The 26,358-nt window shown below is 41.5% G+C and overlaps 2 protein-coding genes and 1 long non-coding RNA gene across 7 annotated transcripts in view; 2 read left to right on the forward strand and 1 right to left on the reverse strand.

The window, feature by feature from the left end:
* The window catches only part of smarce1 (SWI/SNF related BAF chromatin remodeling complex subunit E1), an 85,511-nt gene extending 78,757 nt beyond the window's left edge, over positions 1 to 6,754 (forward strand). For all 5 annotated transcript variants that reach the window (XM_069907163.1, XM_069907166.1, XM_069907165.1 and 2 more), the window contains one exon: positions 5,293 to 6,754. In XM_069907163.1, coding sequence (XP_069763264.1) covers positions 5,293 to 5,504 — 212 coding nt within the window. In that variant the 3' untranslated portion in view covers positions 5,505 to 6,754. The remainder of the gene's footprint in view (positions 1 to 5,292) is intronic.
* LOC138747682 (uncharacterized) lies at positions 1 to 25,713 on the reverse strand. The gene is made up of 2 exons (XR_011347611.1): positions 25,563 to 25,713; positions 1 to 698 (listed from the first exon to the last, which is right to left on the reverse strand). It is a non-coding gene; the product is annotated as an uncharacterized lncRNA (long non-coding RNA).
* The window catches only part of ccr7 (chemokine (C-C motif) receptor 7), a 78,704-nt gene continuing 74,321 nt past the window's right edge, over positions 21,976 to 26,358 (forward strand). Inside the window, exons 1-2 of the mRNA XM_069907168.1 lie at positions 21,976 to 22,037; positions 24,896 to 25,899. The gene's annotated coding sequence lies outside the window, so the exon portion shown is untranslated. The remainder of the gene's footprint in view (positions 22,038 to 24,895; positions 25,900 to 26,358) is intronic.

The raw sequence follows: 26,358 nt of genomic DNA on the forward strand, positions 1-26,358 counted from the left end.
TGATTCAGCAAAAATTTTAATTAACCATCAAAACCCTCCCAGCATTTCCCTCAAACGATTACAATTCAAATGGTAATTTCTTATGAATTAAAATCACAACACCCCGTGCCTTAGAATTAAAAGAAGAAGAGAACACATAACCAACCCATTCTCTCTTCAATTTTAAATCCTCTTTTTCGGTTAAGTGTGTTTCTTGCAAGAAAGCAATATCAACTTTCATTTTTCTTGTATAAGCCAAAACTCGTTTGCACTTAATTGGGTTATTCAAACCCTGGACATTAAAAGTTGCAAATTTGAGGTGTCAAACTAATATGAAATTAGACATTTCTTAATCTAATAATATATTCCACTACTATAAAATACTACTGCCCTTCTAATTCTCTTAATATTCTAATCCCCCCCATATATATAAAAACTCCAAAAAAAAAAGAAAAAACCAATCCCAAAACCCACCAGTGACTAAAGGTCTCAGTGTCATCCACCACCCCCCCAGTCAAACTTTCACAAAGTACTTAACAAAAAGAGTCAACCCAGTGATTCCAGTCCCAGTGATTGTTCCGGGTCTTCGATATCAAGAAGACTTTGCATCATTTCAGCTTTCTTCCCATTCTTCCCATGTTTTCCATTCTTCCCAATTCCATTGCCATTTACCCTCCTCTTAGGTGACGATTGTGGCGATCGTCCATTTCCTCGTAGATCTGGCAATGAATTAGCAAAGATTAATGCATCGTGATCATTTTCAAAAAATTGAGATTGAAAATTCCCATAAAAAACTTTCAATACTGCCAGATAATGAAAGGCAAATTTATATCCCTTTCGCCGCAATACTACTTTAGCTGAATTAAATTCTCGGCACCTTCTAATAATTTCCTGACTCAAATCTGCATTAAAAAGACCCTGTTATTTTGAACCATCATTGCAGCCTGGTTTTGCCGTGCCTTCTGGACCGCCATTTGCAATATCGTTTCTCTATCCTGATATTTCAAACAGCGAATCAAAACTGCTCATGGTGGTTGGCCTGGAAATGGTTTCTTCCTTAATGCTCTGTGTGCCCGATCTAACTCCAGACCATCTGGAAAGAATTCCTTGCCCAAAACCTCAGGAATCCATTTCTTAAAAAACTTTACCGGATCAGAACCTTCTATATCTTCTGGAAGACCTAATATTTTTACATTATTTCTTGGACTTTGATTTTCTAATGAATCAATCTTCAATAATTCCTTCTTCTGAATCCCCCAATCCACAAAGAATCCTCCACTTTTTCCATTTTTTCTCTATTACACTATACTTGATTCTTGCATTCAAAATAAGCTTCTTCAATCTTTTTAAAATTTTAAAATGTACGGTGTCCACTGATTTTATTCATCTACTAACATCACTTTTAACTGCAGTAATATCTTGCTTCATAAAAGTCATTTCTTCACACATAACGTAAATTTTAGTTTTCACTTCCATAAATCCTTGAATCATCTGAGTAGACATCTGCATTGACATTTTTTCCATTTGATGAGCAATCCCTTCCAAGGTTGTAAACACAGAATCCAGTCCAGGTTCCATCATCTCCTTTTGAGGCCTACCTTCTCTGATGTCAGTCCCCATTTCTTCCTGTGTAAATTCCAATAAAGTTGAGCTCTCTTCCTCCTCAAACGCAGTAGGTCTTCTTCCGGTGCGGCTGTGAGTTTGGACACCCGATGACAGCGTGCTGACCTCTTCATCCCGCCGTCGCTCGGGCTCCCCCACAGCCCACACCTTATCCTGTAGTTCACGGATCCGCGATGCTCCGCGCATGCCCAGCAGAACCACCGACCGCGCAGGTGTGTCTTCCGACGCTACACTGCGCGCCCGTGGACCACCAGGCAATGCTGCGGACTCACGGGCCTGTCCTCGCTCGGTCGATTTCCCCCACGCACCCAGACTCATGGGCTTGCGAGTCAGAACCATCCGAGCTTGTCGCTGAACGGCGTAATACTTAACCGAGCAGGAGTCCTCTGAGGCTTGGGAGCTTCATTCGACGACTCCATGGCTTCAACTTGATAGGTAGGCCTCAATTCTTCAACACTTCTGTAAGGTAGTTTCCTTTGCAATTGAGCTTTTGATTTTTTTCATGTTTGCAGCCATTTCAATCCTTCACTATTCCAAGATCTGTAGATACTATTTTTAACCACTTTTACAAATTTTAATGTCAGGTATTTAGAAGTCTAACTGGAGGAAGGTGGAACCACACATCTTCCCTCTACGCCATCTTGCCATGCCCCCATGTTCCATCTGTCTTAAGACTTCACAGATAAAACTCGTGCCAAATCACTGACGACATGACTGAGCACAAGCAAGACTAATGAAGCCATGTTTCTAAATTCTGGCTTTTCTTCCTTGATCATTGATTTTAAATGATCAACATAAAGGTGACCCATTTATTCCTAATTTTCTAACAATTAGCCAATCCTAAATCTAGGCTGGCATGTTGTTTCCAGTGTCCTTCCTCAATAATAGTTGTGTGACACCTTGTCAAAGGCCTTCTGAAATTTCAAGCACAGATATGCTGGTTACAATTTTTAAAAAAAAGCTCTAAACAGACTTATTCAAGCATGATCTTCCTTTCATAAGCCCTCATAATTTTGTGTACCTCTATCAAATCGCCTCATTCTTCTGTATTCCAGGAAATAAAGTCCTAAACTGCTTAACCTTTCCCAGTAATTCAGTTCTTCAAGTCCCGGCAACATCCTAGTAAATTTTCTCTACCCGCTTTCTATTTTATTGATATCTCTCTTGTAGTTAGGTGACCAAAGCTACACACAATTCTCCAAATGTAGCCTCATCAATGTCTTTTACAACTTTACCATAACATCCCAACTCCTATACTCTGTACTTTGATTTATAAAGGCAAATGTGCCAAAAGCTCTCTTTACAATCCTGTGATGCCATTTGGGGAATTATTTATCTGAAATCCCAGATCCCTCTGTTCTACTGCATTCCTCAGTGCCCCAACAGTGTCCTACCCTGGTTTGTCCTTCCAAAATGCAACACCTCACACTTGTCTGCATTAAATTCCATCTGCATCAAACAAACCCTTTCTCGTTTGACAGTACCACTCTCTTCCCTTGTGATTTCCTCAAATTCAGTTACATAATCCTTCTTCCACACTAATACTGTTCATTTGTTTTACCTGGTCTTTCATGTTGATTGAAGACTCTATGATTATTGTATACCTGTAATTAGTGTCTATAATTTGTGCTGTGCCTTGCGTTTACCATTTTCTTTGGGGCATAAATAACCGGAGGCAATGTTTTCTTCCACTTGCTGTTTCTTGACTCCAGCCAAAATTAATTCAACTACCTGATGTTCTTAGGTTCACAATTGCTTTCATTCCACTCTTAAATGTCAGAGCAAGGCCAGGCCCTTTTTTATTTTGTCTTTCCCTTTTTAAGTTTTATATTCATCCCCTTTCCCAAGACTCTCCCCTCCATTTTGAATGAATTGCTCCTCTGTTTGCCTGAACTACTCCCTATGCTTCCATTCTGCATTGTCACTGCTCTCTGGGGAAAAGGACTTCCTGCTGAACTCACTGACTTTTGTATTGTCCCCGGAAAGGAACTTGGACATTAAATGCCTTTGGAGGACTCCAGCTTGAGAGACCAACTTCAGTGCTCCTAAGGTTGAATTATACAGGCCACATCTTGAGTATAGTTTACAGTTTTGGTCTTGTTTACTAAGAAAGGATATACTTGTCATGATGAAGGTTCAGCAGACCGATGCCTGTGAAAATTTGGACTGTCAATTGAGGAGAGAATTTGTTGACCTGGTTAGTATTCATGAGGGTTTAGAAGGACAAGAAGAAATCTCATTGAAATGTACAGGACTTGGTAGGTTGCATGTAGAAAGGATACCTCCCTGTCTGGATTGTCTAGAAGCACTTTGAAGATTGAAAAGCCTGGACAAAATAGACATGGCAAAGTTATTTCCCATGGCAGTGGAGTCTAGGACAAAAGGGCACAACTTCAGGAGTAAAGGTGTCCATTTAAAACAGATGCAGAGGAATTTCTTTAGCCATAGTAGTGAATCTCTAGAATTTGCTGCATGGGCGGCTGTGGAGGCCAGGTCATTGGGTGTATTTAAGGCAGAGATTGAAAGGTATCTGAATAGTCAGGGGATTAAAGGTTATGAGAAGAGGGCAGGGGAGTGGAGCTGATTGGGAGAATGGATCAGCTCAAGATGGAATGGTGGAGTAGTCTTGATGACCTACTTTATCTTGTGGTCTTTTGAGTGCAGAGATTTACAAGGATGTTGCCAAGACTTGAGCAACTGAATTGCAGGGAAAGATTAAACAGGTTAGAGCTTTATTCTCTAGAGCTTAGAAGAATGAGGGGAGATTTTGCAGAGGTATACAAAATTATGATGGTTATAGATAGAGTAAATGCAAGTAGGCTTTTTCCACTGAGTGCTGAGTGTTAAGAATTTCAGCATTAAGAAAGGAAGAATTTTTTTCACTAAAGGTGAGCCTATGGAACTCACTGCCACAGAAGCTGTGGCGGAAAAGTCTCTGGATACATTTAAGGAGGAAGATATCTGGATACAAAAGCAACAAGGCATACGATATTGAGATAAAGGATCAGACAAATGGATTACAGTTTCTATAATCACTGGAAATCTGTTCATTATTGCCCTTTAATAGAGGCAGTAGGTAGCCTGCTATTTCTCTGGGGTTTCCAGTGCTTTGATTGCAGAAATTGCAGGTTCTTTGAAAATTTTTGAAAATTATGGATAGTGTAATCTCTGCTCAGCAATCTTGCTTGATGAAGGGCCCAGGCCACCCTTCCTATGGATGTTGTGTGACCTGCTGAGTTTCTGCAGCACTTTTGTCTATTGCTCAGCAATGAGCAAATTAGTTCTCTTTTTAGAAGATTAATCTGATTCCAGCACTTGAAGTCATTGTCTGATTCTGAGCATTGCTGAGTCCCCACACACCTAGTGGTACTAGCACCCTAATAAATATTGAGGAGAATCCTGATGTCACCCTTCTTTAAGAAAATAAAATGCCTTTACAAATTTTAGGATAAACCAGAAGCAAATGAATTTGAAGTGTAATAATGTCACCCTGCATGTCAATTTGCATCAAGAGCAGTGCAGACATCAATGGCCAACTGATCAGGATGTCATGAGAGATCCTCTTTTTTTGTTTGAAATCGTTTCATGTGCCCACCCAAACAATTATGACATAAGGGCTGAAATTAAGGGGCTTTGGTCTGTATTTTCACTGGAGGAAATCGTGCCTAAAGCATACATCCTTATTTGCAGATGAACCACGCAACGATGAAACATCAGAAACCCAACAGAGTAGTGAAGAGAGTACAGCGACTCCAGAAGACAAAGAGGGCTGTCCGGACACAACAGATAGCAGTGTGGAACAGGGAGCAAGCGAGAGCACCTCCGGCACAGAGAGTAACAGTGCCATGGCAGAAGAAGGCCTACCAGAGTCCACACTAGAGACCGAAGAAAAGAAAGAGTGATTTCAACGAATGCAAACTTTTCATTCCAGTTAGTTGTCATACTTTATTAGAATCAAACTTTTTTTTAAAAATTCTATCTGTTTTTGTTAGAAGGATTTTTGTAGAAGTGCAGGCACAATGGATTCCTTCTGCAAACCTCCAATGTCATTACCCTTTTGAGATTGTGATTCAAAATGGTGACTGCATTACAAAAGGTTGGAGGGAAATGTGCAGAAAAGTACTGTGTGCTTTGGTTAAACCAGGGTGCTTGTCTCTCAGTCCCTCTAAAGGAATACTGTATTTATTTTTGTCATTAAATAATATGTATTTGAATTACACTCTCAAATACATAAGTTGAAGCTATCAGCTTTAATGATTGTCTCGTCAAATTTTTTTGGTGAATCTGATTTCTATGTATTTTTACTGTGTTTTAAAAAAAAGCTTTCCAAAGCATATTATTTTCCAGAGAGGCTGCCTCCGAAACCTGCAGTTTGCTCTGCCAGTGGTGTCTACACCATGGGTTGCCACTTCCTTGTAATCTTTTAGCCAACCCAGAGTGCACAAATTAAATTCTGGTGGTGTACATCTTCCGAGAATTGATTTTGTGGCAATTGGGAATTCATTTATCCCAAAGGTGGATACAAGTTCTGTCAGTGCTCTGTTGTTGCATCTTTCACAAGTCGTTATCTTGCAGTAATCTATGATCAATTGGTCTTGAGAGTTATTGAAGGAGACATGTTACTGAATAAAGCTGCAGGATCCTGCCTCTGCAGCTGCTAATGGGCAGACTCGTGCTAACAATGCCATAATGTTGGAAGTATCAGGCAACACCCATGGAGGAGAAAATGGAGTTGATGTTTCAGGTTGCTAGTCTTTCATCAGTGTTCAGTCTAAAATGTTGACATGTGTTTCTCTCACAAGAGATGCTGCCTGACCTACTGAGCATTTCCAGCGATTCCTCTTTTATTTCACAGTTTGAGCATCTGCATTATTTGCTTTTCAATAATAGTGTCACAACATTGTCATATCCATGGAGCTGCCAAATGCTGTAGTTTGGTGCCACATGAAGTTGTTTTGCAAAGACCTCCCCTTCTCAGGGCCAGTGTAATTGGGGTTTTGTCCTGCCTCGAGAAGATGGGGCATGCAAGCAGGGATCACTACGCGGGTGAGTCCCCATCTGATTGGCATCACTCTGGTGTTCTGTACTGTAGTATACTTCATTACCTTTTATAAAAAAAACTGCACCACAATAAAAGAGATGTTCAATGTAATTGCTTCTGTCTGTTTATCTTTTTGGTGTGGTCTCTGAATTAGTCAAGTATGGAAGATAAGCTGGCTCATCATGAACCTGCTGGAGAGAAAAATGGCTACACACTTCTCATGTCCTCATGTTGTCCCAAAGACCACTGTTCTTTTGAAGATAAATGTAACAAAGATATGATGTAAACCAGTGGTTTTCAAACTTTTTCTTTCCTCTTACCTCTTCTCTTTCTTTGGCTTGGCTTCGCGGACGAAGATTTATGGAGGGGGTAAATGTTCACGTCAGCTGCAGGCTCGTTTGTGGCTGACAAGTCCGATGCGGGACAGGCAGACACGGTTGCAGCGGTTGCAGGGGAAAATTGGTGGGTTGGGGTTGGGTGTTGGGTTTTTCCTCCTTTGCCTTTTGTCAGTGAGGTGGGCTCTGCGGTCTTCTTCAAAGGAGGTTGCTGCCCGCCAAACTGTGAGGCGCCAAGATGCACGGTTTGAGGCGTTATCAGCCCACTGGCGGTGGTCAATGTGGCAGGCACCAAGAGATTTCTTTAGGCAGTCCTTGTACCTTTTCTTTGGTGCACCTCTGTCACGGTGGCCAGTGGAGAGCTCGCCATATAACACGATCTTGGGAAGGCGATGGTCCTCCATTCTGGAGACCTACCACCTTAAGAAATCCTTGTGCTGTAGATGCTCTGTGATTAGTAAGGTGGTATGTGAGTGGAAAAAATAAGTTAGAAAATTGCTGTTTTAATCATACCTAATTGACTCGTTATGTACACATTTTTATAATTCCAAAGGAAATGGGCTAATGATTATTTTTCTCTAGCAAAATATTTCAGTAACAATTGGGTCTAGAGCAGTGGTTCCCAACCTTCCCTTCCCTTAAGTAATCATTTACTAATCACAGAGAACCTATGGCATAAGGATTTCTTATGGTGGATTGTGAGTGGAAAGAAAAGTTTGAAAACCACTGATGGAAATAATCAAGAACGCTATTTTGATGTTTAACTGTAAATATTGGCTGAGGCACTGGTAAAATTTCATTCCTCAATGTTCCTGTGGAATCTTTACCATCTGACTTGGTAAAATGGGCCTGCGTTCCATGCCTTGGATGAGATATGTCTCTGACGGTGTGATAGAACCTTCTGCTAGGTGGGATTCTGGTGTTTAGAAACAGCTCCTGGTCAATGCCAGCTCCTGGTCTATGATATGGAATATCTGTCAGCTAGAAGTTGGTGTCCCAACTAACTGAATTGCATGTTTGATAGTTTCAAATATTTCCACACGCGGTCTGGAGCTGCAGATTTGAATTTTTTTTCATCCACCATCTCATCCTGCCCAAAATAAAGTCTCCAAGGGCCTACAAGCATCTCACTACATTGGAGCATCTGTACATAAATGTTAATGTGGTACCATAATATTTCGAATCCTTTCTTCACCATTCCACACCCCTATCAGAATCATTTAGACCTAGATTATTAATCATGTTAGTCTGACCGACACCCATAACGCTTCTTTCTGTTGGAATAATTTGGAGACAATATTGAACAGAGGCTCACCAGTCCTGAATCACACTGGTTAAACGAAGTTCTGACTTTGGTTCTAACTCATAATCTGTTTACTTTTCACGTTGATGTTTACAGGCCATTGCTTTGTCCAAACTTCTGTTTCCTACATCACAACAATGTCTAAGTGTCAATGGTTGACTATAAGGTGTTTTGCGATGTCTCCATGTTTTAAAAGGAACAATATGAAGGTTATTTTGCTTTTAGAATTGTTGGTTTGGGGAGAGTCATGTGATGGAGTAGTGGCCGGTAGGAGAATACCAGCCCTCTCCAGAAAAGAAGGAAAAAAGTGAAGAAAAAATCAAAGCCCCAGACACACAAATCACAACAAATAAAAAAATAAAGGTGTGGAGAAAATGGCACCTAAAAAAAAAGCCAAAAACAATGGGAAGAAAAGAAAAAAGAAAGACACCGGAAGAGAAAGGTGAAGGCCTTACCTGTATGAAAAAGCAGGGACCCACCGTGGAAAGAGGACCCCACTCACTGAGGTCAGTGGAGACCCCGCAGGGTCGTGACCCATCGAACGCAGGACTGCAAAGATGGCTCACGGAGCCAAACAGAGATGCGCGATGTGCACGACAAATACAACACCGATGGGAGGGGGGACCAGCTGTGGCGAACAGCTGAGAGAGACCCGACAGCAGGGCTCCCAGCTGGAAGATAAAGAAAATAATGGGAACGAAAGGGGTGAGAATGACAAAAGGAAACTAGAGACACACCAGATAACCAACCCAGAAGAAGAGGACCAACATCAAGACACCATGGGAAAAAAAACCCAACAAACTGAGACAAGCAGCTCAACAAGAAAGTCAGAAGAGACACAGATACAAGGAAGATAAATAGAAAACACAAACCCAAGAGCAGACACAGAAGAAGAGCACCAAGCTCTGCACAGAGGAATAGGAGGTAAAATGAATGGACAGTACATAGATTAAAAAAAAATATTAACATATGAAAGCATCAAGAGAATGGCTGACACTAGAATTTAGTGAAATAAAAAGAAAAATGAAAAGTACAGAAGAAAAAGTGATTAGAATAGAACTGGTCATCACAGATGTAGGGAAAAGATTAGAAAATGTGGAAGAACGTGTAATGGCGGTAGAAATGGAAGTGAACGACTTAAAAAGAAAATTGGAAGAAAGAGATAAAAAAGTTAAAGAAACACAGGAGTTGTTAGCTCAGAAGATGGATATAATGGAAAACTATTGTAGGAGAGACAATATAAAGATAGTGGGCCTTAAGGAAGATGAAGAATGCAAAGATATGAAAGAATTTATAAAAGAATGGGTCCCAAAGGTCCTGGGAATGCCAGAAATGCAGGAAGGAATGGAAATAGAAAGGGCACACAGAACATTAGCCCCGAAACCACAGTCACAACGTAAACCAAGATCCGTTTTAGTAAAATTCCTGAGATATACAACAAGAGAAAATATATTGGAGATGGCAATGAAAAAAATGAGAGAAGACAAAAAAACCATACAAAGGTCCAAAAAAATTTCTACCCAGACATAAGTTTTGAGCTCCTGAAGAAGAGGAAGGAGTTTGATGCACCACAATCGATCCTATGGAAGAAAGGCTATAAATTTATGTTAAGATATCCAGCGGTGCTTAAAATAGATATCCCGGGGCAGCAAAACAGACTGTCATCAGATCCAGAGAAGCCACGAGAATTTGCAGAACGCCTGCAAGACAGGAAGAGAGATGTAACAAGAACAAAGAATGACGACAAACTACATATAAAGAAGAAAAAATAATGTATAAGTAAGAACTAAAGGAGGGAAAGAAAAGGGAAGAAAGGAAGTAAGGGGGAAAAAGAGGGTGAGCTTTGTTATATGTGAAGATAAAAGTTTTTTCTGGAGGGGGTTGGGTGGGAGAGAATAACAGTCACTGCAAAATCAGTTGACTCTTGCGAGCGGGTTCGCAATCCAAATGGAGAGGGGAGTTGTGGTTGCCTGGCAAGGGACAAGGGGCAACTCAGAGAGAGGGGGGGGGACATTTGGGGTTAAGGGAATTTTAGATGTGGGAATGGTGGAAATATTTTATGTTTTAGAAGTGTTGTCATACAGTGCGTTCAAAAAAGGAAAACAGAAATGGAAATGGGGAAAAGGGGAAAGGTGGTGGTGAGGAAGTGGAAATGAGAGGTAAACAAAGTATGAAATGGCCATGTTGAACTATATGATTATAAATATTAACAGAATACTTAACCAAATCAAAAGGAAGATGCTATTAAATTTACTGAAAAAAGAAAAAATTGATATAGCATTCGTGCAGGAAACACATCTAACTGAAGTGGAACACAAGAAATTAAGGAGAGACTGGGTAGGACACGTAATGGCAGCATCATATAACTCAAAAGCCAGAGGAGTAGCTATATTAATCAATAAAAATGTACCAATCAAAATAGAGGAGGAAATAATAGATCCAGCAGGGAGGTATGTAATGATAAAGTGTCAGATATATTCAGAATTTTGGAATTTGCTCAATGTTTATGCACCTAATGAAGAGGATCAAAAGTTTTTGCAAGATATCTTTTTGAAGATTGTAGATACGCAGGGGAATATACTGATAGGAGGGGACTTTAACCTTAATTTGGACTCAAAGATGGATAAACTGGACAAAAGACTAGCAGAAAGAACAAAGTAGACATAAAACATACTCAAGGATTGACGTGTTCCTGTTGTTAGCCCACATCCAAGGGAGAATTAGGAAAATGGAATATAAAGCTAGATTGTTATCGGATCACCCACCCCTGTTATTAGTAATAGAGCTGGAGGACATCCCACCAAGAATGTATTCTCATTGGCTTGGCTTCGCGGACGAAGATTTATGGAGGGTTAAAATGTCCACGTCAGCTGCAGGCTCGTTTGTGGCTGACAAGTCCGATGCGGGACAGGCAGACACGGTTGCAGGGGAAAATTGGTTGGTTGGGGTTGGGTGTTGGGTTTTTCCTCCTTTGTCTTTTGTTAGTGAGGTGGGCTCTGCGGTCTTCAAAGGAGGTTGCTGCCCGCCGAACTGTGAGGCGCCAAGATGCACAGTTTGAGGCATTATCAGCCCACTGGCGGTGGTCAATGTGGCAGGCACCAAGAGATTTCTTTAGGCAGTCCTTGTACCTCTTTGGTGCACCTCTGTCACGGTGGCCAGTGGAGAGCTCGCCATATAACACGATCTTGGGAAGGCGATGGTCCTCCATTCTGGAGACGTGACCTACCCAGCGCAGTTGGATCTTCAGAAGCGTGGATTCGATGCTGTCGGCCTCTGCCATCTCGAGTACTTCGATGTTAGGGATGAAGTCACTCCAATGGCGATGGAGGATGAAGCGGAGACAACGCTGATGGAAGCGTTCTAGGAGTCGTAGGTGATGCCGGTAGAGGACCCATGATTCGAAGCCGAACAGGAGTGTGGGTATGACAACGGCTCTGAAAACGCTAATCTTTGTGAGGTTTTTCAGTTGGTTGTTTTTCCAGACTCTTTTGTGTAGTCTTCCAAAGGCGCTATTTGGCTTGGCGAGTCTGTTGTCTATCTCGTTGTCGATCCTTGCATCCGATGAAATGGTGCAGCCGAGATAGGTAAACTGGTTGACCGTTTTGAGTTTTGTGTGCCCGATGGAGATGTGGGGGGGCTAGTAGACATGGTGGGGAGCTGGCTGATGGAGGACCTCAGTTTTCTTCAGGCTGACTTCCAGACCAAATATTTTGGCAGTTTCCGCAAAACAGGACGTCAAGCGCTGAAGAGCTGGCTCTGAATGGGCAACTAAAGCGGCATCGTCCTCAGAGTAGTTCACGAACAAGTTGCTCTTGTGTCTTGGTGTGAGCTTGCAGGCGCCTCAGATTGTATAGATGGAGATTAAACTCCGTGCTACTTAAAAGACAGGAATTCATTGAGCGCCAGATTAAAATGTACTTTGAAATAAATACGGAATCAATGAAAGATAAATTTATATTATGGGATGCAATGAAAGCTTTCATCAGAGGGCAGATAATACGTTATGTAACTAAGATGAAGGACTACAATCAGGAAATAGAACAGCTGGAAAGGGAAATAGTAAGTACAGAAAAAGAACTAGCAACAAAAAGAAAGAAATGGCGGACAAAAAAATAAAATACGAAACACTACAAACGTACAAGGAGGAGAAGAACATAATGAAGACAAAGCAGAAGTATTAAGAGCTTGGAGAAAAAACGCACAAAATACTAGTTTGGCAGCTTAAAACAGAACAAACTAAAAGAATGGTATTGGCATCAAGGGAAAAGGAGAAACAAATTACATATAACCCAACAGAGACCAATGAAAACTTCAAGGAATTCTACGAGCAATTATATCGAACTGAGAACGAAGGGAAAGAAGACAAAATAGATGAGTTTCTAGCCAAAATTGAACTACCGAAATTGCAAGAAGAAGAGCAAAACAAATTGATTAAACCATTTGAAATAAAGGATATATCAAAAAAGCTATCAAACAATAAAAAGCCGGTAGAGGACGGACTCCCAATAGAATTCTATAAAACATTTAAAGACTTATTAATTCCTCCTCTCCTGGAAGTAATGAACCAGATTGAAAAAACACAAAACATGCCAGATTCATGTAAAACAGCAATAATTACAGTAATACCAAAGACGGGGAAAGATCCACTAACACCAGCATCGTATAGACCAATATCTCTACTTAACTCAGATTATAAGATAATAGCTAAAATATTACATACTCCCTCATGCATTCTTGTTACATCTCTTCATCTCTCTTTGTCTTGGCCGACTGTGTACCAAAAATAGTAAAACTAGATCAAACTGGATTTATTAAGAAATGGCGAACAACGGACAATATCTGTAAGTTAATTAACTTAATCCATGCAGTACAAGTAAATAAGATGCCAACAGTGGCAGTTGCTTTAGACGCAGAGAAAGCCTTTTACAGGGTAGAATGGAATTATTTATTCAAAGTACTACAGAGGTTCGACCTACTAGAGAAGTATATTAATTGGATTAAAGCATTATATAATTGGCGAAGGTGACAGTAAATGGATATATATCAAACCAATTTAAATTAAGCAGGTCAACTAGGCAGGGATGTCCACTATCTCCCTCACTGTTCGCGTTAGCTATAGAACCCTTGGCAGAACTGAAAAGAACAGAAAATAAAATAAGAGGGATAAAAATAAAAGAGAAGGAATATAAAATCAGTCTATTTGCAGATGACATCATAGTATACTTAACAGAACCAGAATTATTAATAAAAGAATTACAGTAAAAATTGAAGGAATATGGAGAAATATCGGAGTACAAGATCAATGCAAATAAAAGTGAAGCGATCCCAATGAATAATGCAGATTTCACAAAGTTTAAGAAAGAATCACCATTTAAATGGCAAACACAGGCAATCTGATACCTAGGTATTCGACTAGATAATAATCTAGGCCATCTGTACAAATTAAATTATCAGCCACTAATGCAGAAATTACAAGATTACTTAGAACATTGGAAAGCTTTACCACTAACACTGATAGGAAGGGTAAATTGCATTAAAATGAATATCTTTCCAAGGATACAATACCTATTTCAATCATTACCAATTCTCTTAACAGAGAACTTCTTCAAGGAGCTAAAGAAAATAATAAGGAAATTCTTATGGAAAGGGGGGAAACCGAGGATAGTGCTAGATAAATTAACAGAATGGTACAAACAAGGGGGCTTACAGCTACCAAACTTTAAGAATTATTATAGAGCAGCACAATTATGATATCTATCAGATTTTTATTAAACAAGGGAAAAAACAGATTGGACCAGATTAGAGCTCGATAAAATAGGGGAGAAGGTACCAGAACATGTACTATATAAGTGGGATGAAAACCTGGTGCAACATGGGAGTTCACCAATACTGCACCATCTGCTCAACGTTTGGAAGAAGATTCACGTAGAAAGGAAAAAAAACACCAACTACCAAAATGAATATTGACGCAAAATCAACTAATCCCTTTCACAATAGATAACCTTTCCTTTAGAGAATGGGAGAGAAAAGGGATCAAAAGAATAGAAAATTGTTTTTCGGGAAATGATTTATTATCTTTTGAACAAATGAAGTACAAATATGGAATAACTCACGGTACAATGTTTGCATACCACCAACTGAAAATCTGCTTGAAGGACAAATTGGGAAGCAGGCTGAAGGAAGCAGTTTTGAATATGTGATTACAGACACTGATAATTAAAAGATTTATAACAAACATGTACATCAAACTGTAAGAGAAAGAGAATGATGAAATAAGCTGTAAACCCAAATAAAAGTGGGAACAAGATCTAAACATAAAGATAAAGAATGAAACATGGGAAAAGCTATGCTCCGGAACTATGAGAAATACAATAAACACGAGGTTATGCAAGATACAATATAATTGGTTACACAGGCTATATATCACGCCCCAAAAGTTAAATAAATGGGACCCAACAGTATCAGATAGATGTTTTCGCTGTAAGAAGGAAACGGGAACAACAGTACATGCAATTTGGGCAAGTGAGAAAGTGGAAAAGTTTTGGGAAGATCTAAATCAGGTATTAAATAAAATCACAAAAAGCAACATACCAAAAAATCCAGAGGTCTTTCTTCTAAGTAATATAAGAAGTAAAGAACTAGGCCTCAATTTGGATGAAGCACAAAAAAGATTTATTATGATAGCCTTAGCTGCAGCAAAAAAATGTATAATGTCAACCTGGAAATCCGAAGAGAACCTGAGAGTACAGCAATGGTACATAGAAATGAATATATGTATTTCATTGGAAAAAATAACATATAATTTGAGAAATAACATCACAGTATTCGAACAAATTTGGGAACCGTACATGGAACACAACAGAGAGGGCCTACCGCGGACCTCCACCCCCTAAAATGACAGAATGAGAAGAAGACGAAATGAACTGACCCAATGTGTAAAAGTAGATGACACAACTTTCTTGTTTATTTTCATTGTTTGATGACATTGTTTAACGGGTTTAATGTATTGTATATGTTGATATACATAAGTGGGTGGGGAGGGAGGGTGGAAAAGGGGAGAAAATGATACTGTGTATATTCAAGAGGGAAATGTTTGTATTTTGGTTAATATGGTTCATAGTGTGAAAAATAAAAGAATTTACAAAAAAAGAATTGTTGGTTAGAATGCCTACGTAGATCACGAGTAAGCCAGTAAATATCCCTAAATCCAAGACTAAATTTAGCTGCAACTTTGAACATTTCATTCATAGAAGCAGTGAATATTGATTATGTTTTTCCAGTAAAATATATTTGAATGTCCAATTTTAACTGGCCATTATTTGGGAAAGAGTATAGCAGTTTTCTTTTTAATACTCAGCTGCAAGACAGTATTGGAATAAAGGGAAAGAATGAAGTGGGCAAATTGGCTAGGCTACTTGAGTTTATTTTCATACACGTTGTACAATGTATATGTGCACTGAAATATTTCCTTGCTGCAACTTTGGAAAAAGAAAAACCGCACAAAAAGCAACTGGGGGGGGTGGGGGTGGGAAAGACTACATTAATATGCTGAATTTAATTGAGACAATTAATGCAAAAAATTAGACAATAAATATTCAGTTATCATAGTGCAAAGAAAAGTAACTTTACAGTAGTTCAGACAATCCTTTTGTGGTCTTCAGGCTTCTGTACCTTGTGCCTGAAGGTAGTAGTGAGAAGAAGTTGTGACCGTGGAGATGAGGGTCCTTATGTTGACTGCCTTCTTGAGGCAGTGCCTTCAACAGATGGGAGGTTGGAGCCTGTGATGGATGTGCCTGTGAATGTTGCCTTCAGCTGCGGAAAACATTTATTATTATGAACCACGTCAACATTGAAGGGGAATGTTCTGAGAGAGGGGCGGGTAAATGAAAGAAGAAAGTATTTACATGATTACTGAATGCCTCAAAAAACCTTCAGAAGCAATAAAATGTCGTCAATCTATGCAAAGAAATACAATAATATTTAGATTTACTTTGCTTTGACAGGGGTGGGTGTGTATTTGGACTTTCAACAAGATGTCACACGTAAGGCATTGAAGCAAGATGAGAGTCCATTGAATTACAAGAAGGATACTAGCATGAGTATAGCATTGGCTGATCATCAGGAAGCAGGATGGGAATAAAGGGATCCTATTCTGGTTCGCTACTGGTTACCAGTGGTGTTCTGCAGGGCTCATTGTTGGGGCCGTTTCTTTTTACGTTGCATATAAATGTAAAAAACACAACGCTGGGGAAACTCAGCGGGTCAAACTGTACTTTATATTAGCAAAGATACAGAACCAATGTTTCAGGCTTGATCCCTTCATCCTATGCCACAGGTGCTCTGTTAGTAAGGGATTAATTTAGGTGGTATGTGACTGGAAAGAAAAAGATTTAGCTGAAATAGCAATTGTTTTACGAGTGGTTTAAGTGCCTAACCAACCTGTGGAAATATGCCAGAATTGTTGCTGTTGGTATACTCATGTGAGTACGGTGTTTGTTGTGCAACTGGGGCCATCCAGTACATAGGTGGAGTGTTTAACAGCAGCCACCACCCTTGCAAGAATGTGCCCCAGCAGGGTTGGGGTTTTGATGAGAAGAACTGAATCGAAAGATTGGTATGAGAAAGTGATGTAAATTGCATGAGGGAGTATGTATAACTAAGTTAACCGACCTGTGCCATCTGTACCTAAATATTTTTAGATAATTAGATAAGCGACTAAGTGATGAAAGAAGTTGGAAGATACTTGCATTAAACCACACCTCCAAAAATGTAGTTTTTAAGAACTTATTTTTGGAAAAATGCAGGTTTGAAATAATTCAGTTTCAAGATAATTAATAAATGCTTAGTGGCAGATTTAATCATGGCATTTAAAGGAGAGCAGACTGGTGAACCGAGGAAGGCTGCAAAGTGGGATTAGTAATGAACAGGTGCAGAGCTCAGCTGAACATGGTGGGCCCAAGGGCAGTTGTTATGCCAAAGGACTTTATCAATGTAAAAGGGATCATTTGTAAAACAATGGTGGGGAGGGCAAGGGTCTGATCCAGAAGAACCCAATGATCCAAAAGATCCAAATCCTGACTGCACTAAAAGATTGGGTATCAAAGCACGCCATAATTTTGGGTTTATAAAGATCTGTAGATTATAAAAATAGAATGGTTGAAGCATCTTCTACATGAATTGTATCGAAGCGATCCAGTTCGCTGTTGAGCATTAACTTTAAAGGTTGATCTGAATGAGTTAAAAGGAATCGATTGCTGCTCCACAATGGCCATTCAGTGAGTAACAGACCAATGCTTGTCCTACTTGCCTGTTTTAACCCTCTAGCCTTTTCCTATCCACATTCCTGTCCGAAAGTCTTTTAAATCTATTTGTGCCCATCTCTACCACTTCCTCTATCAGTTCATTCCACATGCCCACCACCCTCCAGGTGAATAAAGTTGCCTTCAGGTCCTTTTTGTATCTTTCTCCCTTCACTTTAAACCTACACCTGGTTTTAGACTTTCCTATTCCGAAACAAAAGCCCCTTTTGCACAGAGATTCCGCAATTGCGCCGCGAAGGAGACCCGTCATTAAGCCGGCTTTGCTTGTTTACACCAAACCAAACAATCCTGGCGTAATGCTTGCCCCAGTGTACCATTTTACAAAGCATGTGGCATTCCGGAAGCAAAAGAGGCATGACATGTAGCACAACAGTGTCGGCGTCTTGTCACATCCTTTTCCTGGCCTGGCAGCAAATCCTTTATACACAGTTTGGCGTTGTGACTACCTACACTGCCGGCTTAAAGGGACTACAATGACCCCCCCCCACCCCAATTCTGTGTTCATACCTTTAACACTGAACGGCGTGGTGCAATATTCCTGCCTTGAAGAGGCTGAGTAAAAGGGGCTAAAGACTGACTATTGACTTTATTTATGCCCTCATGATTTTGTATTGCCTCTACAAGGCCAGCCCTCAGCCTCCTCAACTCCAGGGGAAACAATCTCACTCCATCCAGGAAGAGGCTATAGAATCGAGTCTGAGTACATGGTCATAGAGCTTGCAAGCAGCAGGGGTTATAGGTGGGGAGCAGTGAGAGAGAATCCCACAGAACTTATCCAGCCTCTCCCAGTGAATCTTTTTTGTACAGTTTACTGAAATACTTCCTGTAGCAAGATGACCACAATTGCACAATCTATTCCAAGTGTCGTCATACCAATCTTGAATCAGTGGTCAATGAGCTGATGTTAGTAGAGGCACTGCAATTGCTTCAGAAGTTTCTAATCAATGGATCAATAGATATCAAGGTGAAAGGCTTGAGATGCATGTCTTGGCAGTTGATTAAATCTGCTCTTAAAAAATAATATTAAGCAGATGAGTGACATTTGGTGATGGGTTAATTATTGAACAGGGCCTTGAGAACTGTCCCTACTCTTCAACATCATGCCGTGAGATCTTTTTCATTCAACTGAGATGGCCCAGATTGAATTTCATTGAGAAGACAGCATCTCCATCATACATCAATGCATTGGGAGTGTCAGCCAAGATTTTATGAGCTTTTTGGAGTTTAACATGATCTTTGAATTCAGAAGCTGTGAAACCAAGATGCTTAATGATGCCTGGAAAATATTTAATATTTGGACAATGCAAGGTCAGTGAAAAAAGATCACCTGTTATGATACTGGAGTAGGAAATTTGGCCCATCAGGTTAAAGACCACTTTCTATAGAGCAATCCCACAGACCCATTCTCCCCCTTTATATTTTTATACTCCATTCTCTCTTAAATGTCCTTTTTGATTCTTTTTGCCGCAAAAACTATCAGAAGCCACATAACCCACCAATATGTCTTTTGGATGTGGGGAGAAATGGAGCACCTATGGGAAGCCTCTATGAGCATGGAATAACATGGAAACTGAGCTCACAGCTTTTGTTCCAGAAAGAAACACTCCTATGTTCTTAATCGGCAACTAGTGCTGCAGTCTGTAAAGTTACTACCTCACAGCTCCAGCAACTCGGGTTCAATCCTGACCTCCACTGCTGGCTATGTGGAGTTTGCTGTTCTTCCTGTGATTTTGTTGCTTTCCTTCCAAGGTTATGTGGGTTAAGTGACTCCAAGTGTGTAGGCAAGTGATAGAATCTGAAGGGGATTAATGGGAATATGGGAAGGATAACAAAAAATTAGTGTAGGATTAGTGCCAGTGGGTGCTTATGGATTTAGTTGGCCAACGGCCGGATTCAGTGCTGAATGACTTCCACGTCGTTGGAAGAATTCAATATGCTCTATTTTTCTGTCTAATGTCATCAACTCACCCTTTTGGAAATCCCATGCAAGGCTGAACAAAACTGATTCTGAGGAATTTTGAGATTTTTGCCAAAGGAAAGCATTTCCTCTTTGAATCTGAGAATGCATGTCTATCAGAGCACAGGATGAACTTGCGCACCCACACAGATGGGTGACTAGCATTGAAGCTGGCTTGGGGTATGATATAGCACATAAAGGCCACCTGAACCATGGTGCTGGCACGGCCCTTCAAAAGTGCTCTTGAATTAGTCACATGGTTCCCATTTGTGAAAGTTCACCACAAAGTCTGCTACCACCATCAGAAAAAGCATTTCATTCCAGCCCACAGCAAATTTCTGCAAAAGAGGTTTCTTTGAGATCCATTTGGTTGTCTGTCTAATTGTCTTAAATCTGGCACTGTCACTACCAACAAGTAGAAATTCTACCTGGGCCTGCAGGAAAAAGAATCTCACAGTTGCATGTGATGCCATGTATGAATTTTAAAACTGTTTCCCTTCACTAAATTCTCACAGAGATTGGTGGCAGGTGGAAGAAGTCATAACTGCAAATAAATTGTGGATTAAAGTCCCTGATCTTAACCAAAAATGGTCCCATAATTTTAATTAATCCTTCTCTATTAGGGACAGCATGGATAGTGTAGCAGCTAGCGCAACGCTGTTACAGTGCCTGTGACCAGGGTTCAAATCTGAGACTGTAAGAAGTTTGTACGTTCTCCCTGTGTCTGCGTGAGTTTCCTCCAGGTGCTCCAGTTTCCTCCCACCCTTTAAAACATACTGGGTTGTAGGTCATTTGAGTGTAATTGGGGCTGTGGGCCAAAAGGGCCTGTTACCATGCTGTATGTCTGAATTAAAAATTAAAATTTTGACTTCTTTCAAATGTCCCTATAATCCTCTCTGCTGGTCTAGGTAGGGAGAAGAGGTTATGACCCGTGACTGGAGTAGAGGTCCTACCCTGGGGACCAGTCCCATCACACCCTAGGGATCAGCACCGTCCCTGCTGTCTTGCCCTGGTACGGTCTCACCTTGGGGAACAGACACCTCCCAGCCTGAGATCCAGTCCTGGCCCTGCCGCCCCACCTGAGGTGCCATTTTTCTCCCTACCCTAGGGACTGGTTCTTTCTCTTCCCCCACCCTGGGGAACAGACCTTTTGCTGCTGGCATACATGAGAGTTATTGGGTTTGTGTTTCCTGAATTACAAAGAATTAGTTTGAAGTTCATAGAAGCAATCTTCTATTCAGTGTGGTTGGCAATGCAGTGTTTGTTTAATTTGTGCCGTTTGTTTAGTTGGCCTTCAGGATGTGCATGGGGGTGTTTTGCAAGAGGTTCGGGTGGAGTAAGCTACGATTGGTAAATCTGGTTCAAAGTTACAACTGAAACACAACTACAAACATATGAATTGTTGTAACATTGGTATGTGTGTAACAGTGAATCTACCCTGGGCTCTGGAGGATAAGGCTGGGGCTGTGGTGGAGCGTTGCTTCACACCAGATGTTCAGTCTGCCAATGTATTCATGGATATCATTAAATACTCACTCTGGCACAGCATGATAGCCACCTGTTTCAAATTGGCCTCAAATGTATTGCTGCCTAAATGACTACGATCCAGTGGCACTCACTTCCACAATATGAAGTGCTTTGAGAGGCTAGTATTGAAGCATTTCAGCTCCTTTCTGAGCAGCAACGTCGATCTGTTCCAATGAGCCTACTGCAGCAACAGGTCTACACTAGATGCTATCTCACTGGCGCTACATAAAGCCCTGAAACACCAGTACGTTAAAGATTCATACATCAAGATGCTCTTTATCAACTACAGTTCAGCGTCCAACACCATCGACCCCCCCCAGAAACTGATCACTCAATTCTGATACCCAACTGGATCTGTATTTTCTCCCCTCCACATCACAGAAGTGAGGATGGTAAGAGCACCTCCTCCACAATCTCCATCAGCACTGGAACACCACAGGGCTGCGTACTGAGCCCCTTGCTTTACGCCTATGGCTGTGCGGCTTAGTACAACAATAGCACCATCTCCAAATTCACCATGGCACTTTGGCGAACTACAGATGTGTAGTGGAAAATGTGCTTTCCGGCTGAATCACGGCCTGGAATGGAGGCATCAATACCTCTGAATGGAAAGCCCAGTCGCATCATAGGCAAAATTTTCCCCAGCATCGAGCACATCTACAGGGAACACTGCTGTCGGAGAGCAATCATTAGGGATCCACACCATCCAGGACAGGGTCGGTTCTCGCTGCTGCCATCAGGAAAGAGAAATAGGTACCACAAGACCAGCAGGTTCAGTAACACTTTCCACCCCTTCCATCATCAGATGTCAGAGATTCCTATTATATTTTTTCTGTATTGCACAGTCTGTTAACCTTTCTTTCTTTTGTGTACATACCTTTTTCTTGAATATAGATCTTTGCACTGCAGAGAAGTCGAAATTTTGCCTTGTCCACAGGAAAAAGAATCTCAGGTTTGTATGTGATTTCATACATCTACTCTGACAATAAGTTTGAACTTTGCTGCCGTTCCGGTGGTTAATTCCCTCCTTGCGCGCGGTCTTGCAGTGGATGTCAGGTGGTAAAGCCCTGAGAAGGACACTGCATATTCCCTATCAATTGACAGATTTGTGAGATGTAAAGAGCCATTTTTGGTAGTAGATACTGCTCCCTGGATTTCTCTTGTTGTGAAGTGAAGATCACGTCCACTGTTCCTCTAGATCAGGGGTGTCAAACTCAAATTCACAGAGGGCCAAAATTAAAAACTTGGACTAAGTCGTGGGCCAAACTAAATATTTATTGAAATTTTTCAACAACATCTGGATGTTTTCTCTTCTTTCAACATATGTAATGTTAAACTTTTTCTTATTAAAATAAATGTTTAATAATAGTTTTGGTTAAACTCTTTCCAGAAGAAGCATTAACAAATGAGAAATAAAATATTCAATAAATAATATTTCTCTCTAGCCTTTAAGCTCCTTTTAAATGTATTTTTTTTCACAAGCCAACAAGTCAAAAAAATAACAACTAGCTTCAATGACAAACAGGTTTGTCTTTTAAAATGATGAACATATAGTTTGCCTCCCACCTGTCTTGAAAGGTCCTGTTTTCTGTCTTTCGTTTGGCCATTTTTCATAAGGGGTTTATTACATGTGAGTTAGGCGACAGCTCACAGACGCTAATGAAAGTAAAGAGAGGAGGTGGGGGCGATTAGCGGGCTGACGCCAATGCATTTGCAAAGCATTCTGGGATTTGTAGTATTAGCTGTGCATGCGCTATACTGGCGCGGCGGCCAGCGGGCCAGCTCTAATACATATTTGATATGATCTTGCGGGCCAAATATAATTATATCACGGGCCAAATTTGGCCCATCCACACTCTAGTTTGAGGAGTTACTTTTTGGCCATTGAGAGGAGGGAGTTGAGGGGAACCCTGCAATGAGAGCAGAAGGACCCCACGGCAGCTATTGCATCTGAATGTGGTCCATGTGTGAGGCATTCAGTGGTGCAGTGATCAGGCAGAGGAACTTGCAACTTCATATATTTTCATTCTGATTGCACAAGTACAACCTGACAAAGGAGTGTTCTCCAGTCCTCAGTGCAAAACATGCAGGAACACGACCAGACATAGCACTCATACAGATAAACCATGCATAAGTAGGACATATATAAAAATAAAGAGTAAGGAAGGAAGCTGAAAAGCAGGACCTCAGTGGTGGTAATCCCAGGATTGCTGTCTGTGCCACGCACGAGTGAGGGTAGGAATGGGAAGTTGTGGTAGCTGAAGATGTGGCTGAAGAGATGGGACAGGGGTTCAGATTTTTGGATCATTCAGATCTCTTCTGGGGAAGGTCTGACCTGTACAAAACAGACAAGTGCACATGAACTGGAGTTTGCTAAAGCTCTTGGGGAGAGTTTAGTCAGAAATAGGAAGGGAGCAATCACGGTACTGGGGGAGTCTATAGGCACTCAAATAGCCCTTGAGCCACTGAGGAACAGATAAGCAGGCAGATTTTGGAAATGGTGCAGAAATTATCGGGTTCTGGTTATGGGAGACCTCAACTTCCCTGGCTCCTCCTGATGCAAGAGGGAAAGATGGGGCAGAATTTGACAGGTGTGTCCAAGAATGATTCCTGACACAGTATGTGGACCAGCCATCTTGGAGAGAGGCCAAAGTTGATCTAGTACTGGGTAATGATTGTGATCAGATAACAAATCTTGATGGGTGAGCATTTTGGTGACAGTGACCACATCTCCCTGAGCTTTATGGACAAGGATAAAAGCAGAAACATGGGAAAGTGTTTAATTGGGGAACTATGATGAGAATGAAGGTAGGGCTGCTAAAGGATAAAGGAAGCATTGTGCCTGGAGGTGGAGGAGATTGGAGAGGTCCTAAATTAATACTTCAGTATTCACCAGAGAAAATGACCTTTGTCAAGGTGAGGTTAGAATAGAACAGGCCTGTGTGCTGGATGATGTAGAGATTAGAAAGAGCTGAATCTTCTTAAAAATATTAAGATTGATAAGTCCCTGGGCCTAATGGGTGGGGATTGGCCGTGGTTAGGGGGCGGGTGGTGGGGATTGGCCGAGGTTAGGGGGAGGTGGGCGGTGATTCGCCGTGGTTAGGGGTGACGAGTGTGGATTGGCTTTGGTCAGGAGGTGTGGATTGGATTGGGCATGGTTAGGGGAGGTGGGTGGGGATTGGCCATGGTTAGGGGGTGACGGGTGGGATTGGCTGTTGTTGGGGAGCAGTGGGTGGAGAGTGGCCGTAGTTCAGGGGTGAAGGGTGGTGATTGACCACGGTTAGGGAGTGGTGGGTGGGCTTTGGCCATGGTCGGGAGGTGATGGGTCAGGATTGGCGGTGGTTGAGGGGGCGGTGTGTTGGGATTGTGGGTTGAGATTGACAATGGGGAGGGTGGTTTGTATTGGGATGCTTCACCACCGTAGTGTAGCCCACAGTGGATCCTGCCTCCAACAATTCAATTCCAAATACGTGCCATCTCTTCCCCCTTATTTATATCGGTGTCCTCTGCCAATCAGTACAGACTGCCCTTAAACATAGAGCACTGATCCTTCATCATTGATGAAGGATGAGAGGTGTGTTAACAGAAGTATACAAGATAATGAGCAGACTAGATAAGATCGACTGTCAACACTTTTTTCCCAGGGTGACAACAGCAAATACTAGAGGACATTGGCTTCAGGTCAGAGGAGGAAAGTTTAGGGGAATTGTCAGAAGTAAGTTTTTAACTTGGAGAATAGTGCGTGCCTGACAGTGACAGAGTTTGAATCTTGCTGGGTTTAAGTTGGCTACTTGTATTCTTACATTACAGGAGTCACTTTGGATGAACTGAGGTGCTAAGAAAGTGTACTGCGGTAAGCAGTGACCCTCTCAAGCTGTTGGTTCACCCCTGATGCACTCTGCAAACCTGAAATGCTTGTCACTCTGCCTCCTCAGTCTGCCCGCTTCGCACCTCCCTCACTCATGCCCTCTCCCCTCCCCTTGCCCCTTTTCCCCCTCACATCCTCTTGCCCTCCCTCAGCTCTCCTTCCTTTCCCACTCTCACATTTCACCCCTTTTCCCTCATTCCCTTCCCTCTCCTGAAACTTCCTTTCCATTAGGCTCCCTACCCTACTCCAAACCCTCCCACCATCCTCTCATTGTCCCCCATCATTTGAAATCCTAGCCCTACCTCACTATCTCTCTCAGCCTATCCCATTTCCCTCTGCTCTACTCTATCCTCCTCCCCCACCCTCAGCATTCCACTACCATGCTACTGCCACCCTTCTGATAATGGTGGCTATGTTGGTGTTCTTGTAAAGCCAACCCAGCCTTGTGCTAGGGGCATGGCCATGTCAATCACACCCCCAGCACTGCAGGACTGTTGCCACCTTCCCACCTCACCAGACCTTCGACATAACAGCAGGCTTGATCCAAAGTGCATGCCAGACGATCCCACCCCAGTCCTGTGACTGGCTAATGCATGCTGTTTCACTTACCACCTCCCTGGGCTCGTCATGAAGCTAAACCCAACTGCAAGTCAAGCAGCACCAGTGGGAGAAAAGGAATGATCGACAATTCAGGCCACTGTGACTTGATGAAGGTTCTGACTTGAAACATCAGCCACTTGTTTTCTCCCACTGATGCATGACCCACTGAGTTCCTCCAGCAGCTGTGTTTAGCTTCGCATTCCAACAGTTGCACCCTTGGGAGCTCCTGAAAGTGTTTAATCCTCAAAGTCTAAGTGCAGAGCGAGACTACCACCTGCCTCCAGGAAGCAATGCGACAAGGTGAAGCAACCCATTTACAAAGGAATTGGCCTCAATAATTGAAACGGTAACCAGTTGTTTTATTTCAAACATGATGTGCAATACAAAATATATTTTATATTCCTCATGGAGTGTTTTATGAAGCAAAATTTACGCCAATTGTTCTTTAAGCACTTTTTGGGGATTTGGCCTGTGTCCAAGTGGAGAGTCACCTCACTGATTGGTGCTGTTCTTGAAGTTGGTTGCAGAGTTCCTGGATTTAGACCCAGTGACACTGCAGCAATGCTGATGTATTTCCTTACTTTCTTTTTCAGTATTTTTATTGAAAATGAAGTTCCACATCGAAAAATGCAGAGCACATAAGAATATATAATAAAAGTTTTTTAAAAATGCATAACGCTTAGATCAGATCAGTTCATCCAAGGTACCCCGCATTCTCAATTAAACAAATTACAAAAAGAGAATTTAAAACCACTACCAAAAAAAAATGAGGCTGTTTGGCAAAGAGAGGAGAAAAGAATTCCTT

The sequence above is a fragment of the Narcine bancroftii genome, chromosome 12, assembly GCF_036971445.1.
Source record: "Narcine bancroftii isolate sNarBan1 chromosome 12, sNarBan1.hap1, whole genome shotgun sequence".
NCBI classification, from domain to species: domain Eukaryota; kingdom Metazoa; phylum Chordata; class Chondrichthyes; order Torpediniformes; family Narcinidae; genus Narcine; species Narcine bancroftii.